This window comes from Salvelinus alpinus, chromosome 6 (genome assembly GCF_045679555.1).
Source record: "Salvelinus alpinus chromosome 6, SLU_Salpinus.1, whole genome shotgun sequence".
In the NCBI taxonomy this organism is placed as follows: Eukaryota; Metazoa; Chordata; class Actinopteri; order Salmoniformes; family Salmonidae; genus Salvelinus; species Salvelinus alpinus.
This window is the reverse complement of record NC_092091.1, coordinates 96,498,716-96,506,215: the sequence shown is the minus strand read 5'-3', so window position 1 is coordinate 96,506,215 and position 7,500 is coordinate 96,498,716. Positions and strand designations below refer to the sequence as shown.

General features: G+C 44.1%; 1 protein-coding gene across 5 annotated transcripts in view; it reads left to right on the top strand.

Moving 5' to 3' along the window:
- haspin (histone H3 associated protein kinase) overlaps nt 1–7,500 on the top strand; it is a 26,418-nt gene that overhangs the window by 13,307 nt on the left and 5,611 nt on the right. For all 5 annotated transcript variants that reach the window (XM_071408480.1, XM_071408478.1, XM_071408479.1 and 2 more), the window contains 3 exons: nt 4,543–4,605; nt 5,352–5,443; nt 7,335–7,414. In XM_071408480.1, the coding sequence (XP_071264581.1) occupies nt 4,543–4,605; nt 5,352–5,443; nt 7,335–7,414 (235 nt within the window). The remainder of the gene's footprint in view (nt 1–4,542; nt 4,606–5,351; nt 5,444–7,334; nt 7,415–7,500) is intronic.

Sequence of the window (7,500 nt, the reverse complement as noted above, 5' to 3'; positions counted from 1 at the left end):
TGAGACCCTAACCTGCTAATATAGAAAATACACTGTGAATCTGAGACACTAACCTGCTAATATAGAAAATACACTGTGAATCTGAGACCCTAACCTGCTAATATAGAAAATACACTGTGAATCTGAGACCCTAACCTGCTAATATAGAAAATACACTGTAAATCTGAGACACTAACCTGCTAATATAGAAAATACACTGTAAATCTGAGACCCTAACCTGCTAATATAGAAAATACACTGTGAATCTGAGACCCTAACCTGCTAATATAGAAAATACACTGTAAATCTGAGACCCTAACCTGCTAATATAGAAAATACACTGTGAATCTGAGACACTAACCTGCTAATATAGAAAATACACTGTGAATCTGAGACCCTAACCTGCTAATATAGAAAATACACTGTGAATCTGAGACCCTAACCTGCTAATATAGAAAATACACTGTAAATCTGAGACACTAACCTGCTAATATAGAAAATACACTGTAAATCTGAGACCCTAACCTGCTAATATAGAAAATACACTGTGAATCTGAGACCCTAACCTGCTAATATAGAAAATACACTGTAAATCTGAGACCCTAACCTGCTAATATAGAAAATACACTGTGAATCTGAGACCCTAACCTGCTGATATAGAAAATACACTGTAAATCTGAGACCAGACCCTAACCTGCTAATATAGAAAATACACTGTGAATCTGAGACCAGACCCTAACCTGCTAATATAGAAAATACACTGTAAATCTGAGACCCTAACCTGCTAATATAGAAAATACACTGTGAATCTGAGACCCTAACCTGCTAATATAGAAAATACACTGTAAATCTGAGACCCTAACCTGCTAATATAGAAAATACACTGTGAATCTGAGACCCTAACCTGCTAATATAGAAAATACACTGTAAATCTGAGACCCTAACCTGCTAATATAGAAAATACACTGTAAGTCTGAGACCCTAACCTGCTAATATAGAAAATACACTGTGAATCTGAGACCCTAACCTGCTAATATAGAAAATACACTGTGAATCTGAGACCAGACCCTAACCTGCTAATATAGAAAATACACTGTGAATCTGAGACCAGACCCTAACCTGCTAATATAGAAAATACACTGTAAATCTGAGACCCTAACCTGCTAATATAGAAAATACACTGTGAATCTGAGACCCTACCCTGCTAATATAGAAAATACACTGTAAATCTGAGACCCTAACCTGCTAATATAGAAAATACACTGTAAATCTGAGACCCTAATCTGCTAATATAGAAAATACACTGTAAATCTGAGACCCTAACCTGCTAATATAGAAAATACACTGTAAATCTGAGACCCTAACCTGCTAATATAGAAAATACACTGTGAATCTGAGACCCTAACCTGCTAATATAGAAAATACACTGTAAATCTGAGACCCTAACCTGCTAATATAGAAAATACACTGTAAGTCTGAGACCCTAACCTGCTAATATAGAAAATACACTGTGAATCTGAGACCCTAACCTGCTAATATAGAAAATACACTGTGAATCTGAGACCAGACCCTAACCTGCTAATATAGAAAATACACTGTGAATCTGAGACCAGACCCTAACCTGCTAATATAGAAAATACACTGTAAATCTGAGACCCTAACCTGCTAATATAGAAAATACACTGTGAATCTGAGACCCTACCCTGCTAATATAGAAAATACACTGTAAATCTGAGACCCTAACCTGCTAATATAGAAAATACACTGTAAATCTGAGACCCTAATCTGCTAATATAGAAAATACACTGTGAATCTGAGACCCTAACCTGCTAATATAGAAAATACACTGTAAATCTGAGACCAGACCCTAACCTGCTAATATAGAAAATACACTGTAAATCTGAGACCCTAACCTGCTAATATAGAAAATACACTGTAAATCTGAGACACTAACCTGCTAATATAGAAAATACACTGTGAATCTGAGACCAGACCCTAACCTGCTAATATAGAAAATACACTGTGAATCTGAGACCCTAACCTGCTAATATAGAAAATACACTGTAAATCTGAGAACCTAACCTGCTAATATAGAAAATACACTGTGAATCTGAGACCCTAACCTGCTAATATAGAAAATACACTGTGAATCTGAGACCCTAACCTGTTAATATAGAAAATACACTGTAAATCTGAGACCCTAACCTGCTAATATAGAAAATACACTGTGAATCTGAGACCCTAACCTGCTAATATAGAAAATACACTGTAAATCTGAGACCAGACCCTAACCTGCTAATATAGAAAATACACTGTAAATCTGAGACCAGACCCTAACCTGCTAATATAGAAAATACACTGTGAATCTGAGACCCTAACCTGCTAATATAGAAAATACACTGTGAATCTGAGACCCTAACCTGCTAATATAGAAAATACACTGTAAATCTGAGACCAGACCCTAACCTGCTAATATAGAAAATACACTGTAAATCTGAGACCCTAACCTGCTAATATAGAAAATACACTGTGAATCTGAGACCCTAACCTGCTAATATAGAAAATACACTGTAAATCTGAGACCCTAACCTGCTAATATAGAAAATACACTGTGAATATAAGACCCTAACCTGCTAATACAGAAAATACACTGTAAATCTGAGACCCTAACCTGCTAATATAGAAAATACACTGTAAATCTGAGACCCTAACCTGCTAATATAGAAAATACACTGTAAATCTGAGACCCTAACCTGCTAATATAGAAAATACACTGTGAATCTGAGACCCTAACCTGCTAATATAGAAAATACACTGTAAATCTGAGACCAGACCCTAACCTGTTAATATAGAAAATACACTGTAAATCTGAGAACCTAACCTGCTAATATAGAAAATACACTGTAAATCTGAGACCAGACCCTAACCTGTTAATATAGAAAATACACTGTGAATCTGAGACCCTAACCTGCTAATATAGAAAATACACTGTAAATCTGAGAACCTAACCTGCTAATATAGAAAATACACTGTGAATCTGAGACCCTAACCTGCTAATATAGAAAATATACTGTGAATCTGAGACCAGACCCTAACCTGCTAATATAGAAAATACACTGTGAATCTGAGACCCTAACCTGTTAATATAGAAAATACACTGTAAATCTGAGACCCTAACCTGCTAATATAGAAAATACACTGTAAATCTGAGACCCTAAGCTGCTAATATAGAAAATACACTGTAAATCTGAGACCCTAACCTGCTAATATAGAAAATACACTGTGAATCTGAGACCAGACCCTAACCTGCTAATATAGAAAATACAATAATTTTGTCCTGTTACACTCCCCGGGGATATAACTGTGGGGTCTCTAGTGTATTCAGACCCCTGGACTCTTTACGTTACACTCCCCGGGGATATAACTGGTGTCTAGTGTATTCAGACCCCTGGACTCTTTACGTTACACTCCCCGGGGATGTAACTGGTGTCTCTAGTGTATTCAGACCCCTGGACTCTTTACGTTACACTCCCCGGGGATATAACTGGTGTCTAGTGTATTCAGACCCCTGGACTCTTTACGTTACACTCCCCGGGGATATAACTGTGGTGTCTCTGGTGTATTCAGACCCCTGGACTCTTTACGTTACACTCCCCGGGGATATAACTGTGGTGTCTCTAGTGTATTCAGACCCCTGGACTCTTTACGCTACACTCCCCGGGGATATAACTGGTGTCTCTAGTGTATTCAGACCCCTGGACTCTTTACGTTACACTCCCCGGGGATGTAACTGGTGTCTCTAGTGTATTCAGACCCCTGGACTCTTTACGTTACACTCCCCGGGGATATAACTGGTGTCTCTAGTGTATTCAGACCCCTGGACTCTTTACGTTACACTCCCCGGGGATATAACTGGTGTCTCTAGTGTATTCAGACCCCTGGACTCTTTACGTTACACTCCCCGGGGATATAACTGGTGTCTAGTGTATTCAGACCCCTGGACTCTTTACGTTACACTCCCCGGGGATATAACTGTGGTGTCTAGTGTATTCAGACCCCTGGACTCTTTACGTTACACTCCCCGGGGATATAACTGGTGTCTCTAGTGTATTCAGACCCCTGGACTCTCTACGTTACACTCCCCGGGGATATAACTGGTGTCTCTAGTGTATTCAGACCCCTGGACTCGTTACGTTACACTCCCCGGGGATATAACTGGTGTCTCTAGTGTATTCAGACCCCTGGACTCTTTACGTTACACTCCCCGGGGATATAACTGGTGTCTCTAGTGTATTCAGACCCCTGGACTCTCTACGTTACACTCCCCGGGGATATAACTGTGGTGTCTCTAGTGTATTCAGACCCCTGGACTCTCTACGTTACACTCCCCGGGGATATAACTGGTGACTCTAGTGTATTCAGACCCCTGGACTCTTTACGTTACACTCCCCGGGGATGTAACTGGTGTCTCTAGGCTATTCAGACCCCTGGACTCTTTACGTTACACTCCCCGGGGATATAACTGGTGTCTCTAGTGTATTCTAATGTGTCTGTCTGTCTCAGGGAGCTGAGCCGTCTAAAGGAGAAGAAACACAACCAGACCACTGGCTTCATCGGACTGAAGGAGTAAATACACCCTCTCTCTCTGTGTCTCTCTCTCTCTCTCTCTCTCTCTGTGTCTCTCTCTCTCTCTGTCTGTCTCTGCCTCTCTCTCTCTCTCTCTCTCTGTCTGTCTCTCCCTCTCTCTCTCTCTCTGTCTCTGCCTCTCTCTCTCTCTCTCTCTGTCTGTCTCTCTCTCTCTCTCTCTGCCTCTCTCTCTCTCTCTCTCTCTGCCTCTCTCTCTCTCTCTCTCTCTGCCTCTCTCTCTCTCTGCCTCTCTCTCTCTCTGCCTCTCTCTCTCTCTGCCTGTCTCTCTCTCTGCCTCTGTCTCTCTCTCTGCCTCTGTCTCTCTCTCTGCCTCTGTCTCTCTCTCTGCCTCTGTCTCTGCCTCTGTCTCTGCCTCTCTCTCTCTCTCTGCGTCTGTCTCTCTCTCTCTCTGCCTCTGTCTCTCTCTCTGTCTCTGTCTCTCTCTCTCTCTCTCTCTCTCTCTCTCTCTCTCTCTCTCTCTGCGTCTTTCTCTCTCTCTCTCTGTCTCTCTCTCTGTCTCTCTCTCTCTCTGTCTCTCTCTCTGTCTCTCTCTCTCTCTCTCTCTCTCTCTGTTTCTGCCTCTCTCTCTCTCTCTCTCTCTCTCTCTGCCTCTCTCCCTCTGCCTCTCTCTCTCTGCCTCTCTTCCTCTGTCTCTCTTCCTCTACCTCTTGTCTCTCTTGTCTCGATCAGATAATGTATGTAGAATTGCTAGGTCAATAGGTAGTAATGTTACTGTATGTGTCCAGTCTCCACTGTGTCCAGGGCTGCTATCCTCCAGGCCTACTGAAAGCCTGGGACTCCTTCAACACACAGAGAGGATCAGAGAATGACCGGCCAGGTGAGAGAGAGACACCTGTACACCTGTCTGTCTCCCTTTTGACTCAGGGGGTGGTTTCAGTAAACTAATAACTAAAAGTAGATTTTTCTTTTAATCGATTTTATATTCTCAATATCATTTTTGAAATGACTAAAAACCAAACAAACTGTTTTATAAATGATAAAGGGCCTAAATGTAAACAGTTTCTTGACTGTGTCCATCTGGCTAATAATCACCTAAGCGAGAGCTACACAGTCAGGGGGCATCAGGTTCCTAAAGCCGTGGATGGAGGACTATCTTAAGAACACGTTTTCAGTGCTGCCCTTTGGACCTCGGTGAAGACTGAATATGGCCCCCGAGGTGGGAGACTGAATATGGCCCCCGAGGTGGGAGACTGAATATGGCCCCCGAGGTGGGAGGCCGAGTATGGCCCCCGAGGTGGGAGGCCGAGTATGGCCCCCGAGGTGGGAGGCCGAATATGGCCCCCGAGGTGGGAGACTGAATATGGCCCCCGAGGTGGGAGGCCGAGTATGGCCCCCGAGGTGGGAGGCCGAATATGGCCCCCGAGGTGGAAGACCGAATATGGTCCCCCGAGGTGGAAGACCGAATATGGCCCCCCGAGGTGGAAGACCGAATATGGCCCCCCGAGGTGGAAGACCGAATATGGCCCCCCGAGGTGGAAGACCGAATATGGCCCCCGAGGTGGAAGACCGAATATGGCCCCCCGAGGTGGAAGACCGATGGATCCCAGTCCAGTTGGTGGATCCCAGTCCAGTTGATGGATCCCAGTCCAGTTGGTGGATCCCAGTCCAGTTGGTGGATCCCAGTCCAGTTGGTCGATCCCAGTCCAGGGAGGAGCTGATTTTATTTGTTGTTGTTGTATATGACAGTTAGGCCTAGTTCAAACTGCAGTAGGATGGTTGTCCTCACAGTAGTAGACGGCAGGCCTAGTTCAAACTGCAGTAGGATGGTTGTCCTCACGGTAGTAGACGGCAGGCCTAGTTCAAACTGCAGTAGGATGGTTGTCCTCGCGGTGGTAGACGGCAGGCCTAGTTCAAACTGCAGTAGGATGGTTGTCCTCGCGGTGGTAGACGGCAGGCCTAGTTCAAACTGCAGTAGGATGGTTGTCCTCGCGGTGGTAGACGGCAGGCCTAGTTCAAACTGCAGTAGGATGGTTGTCCTCACGGTAGTAGACGGCAGGCCTAGTTCAAACTGCAGTAGGATGGTTGTCCTCACGGTAGTAGACGGCAGGCCTAGTTCAAACTGCAGTAGGATGGTTGTCCTCGCGGTGGTAGACGGCAGGCCTAGTTCAAACTGCAGTAGGATGGTTGTCCTCACGGTAGTAGACGGCAGGCCTAGTTCAAACTGCAGTAGGATGGTTGTCCTCGCGGTAGTAGGCGGCAGGCCTAGTTCAAACTGCAGTAGGATGGTTGTCCTCACAGAGTGACTCAGCATCTACTTGGTTGATCTCTGGGAGCAGGACACCGGAGAGCTGAAATAGATCAGAATAAAGATAGACGCTAACATTTTGTAAAATAAATAAGTACAGCTAAGGAATGAAAACATCCTGACAGTCTGAGGCAAGGTGCTCTGCAGTCATCCTACTTTTGACAGGGATAATGTGACATTATAACCTGTCTCTCTGTCTAACCTGTCTCTCTGTCTAACCTGTCTTTCTGTCCTAACCTGTCTCTCTGTCTAACCTGTCTCTCTGTCCTAACCTGTCTCTCTGTCCTAACCTGTCTCTCTGTCTAACCTGTCTCTCTGTCTAACCTGTCTCTCTGTCCTAACCTGTCTCTCTGTCCTAACCTGTCTCTCTGTCTAACCTGTCTCTCTGTCTAACCTGTCTCTCTGTCTAACCTGTCTCTCTGTCTAACCTGTCTCTCTGTCTAACCTGTCTCTCTGTGTTCAGATTTCTTCAGTGAGGAGCAGATGTTTCTAATCCTGGAGTTTGAGTTTGGAGGCAGTGACCTGGAGAACAGTAATGGACAGGTGAGGAGGGAGGAGTTTAGAGACCTGGAGAACAGTAATGGACAGGTGAGGAGGGAGGAGTTTAGAGACCTGGAGAACAGTAATGG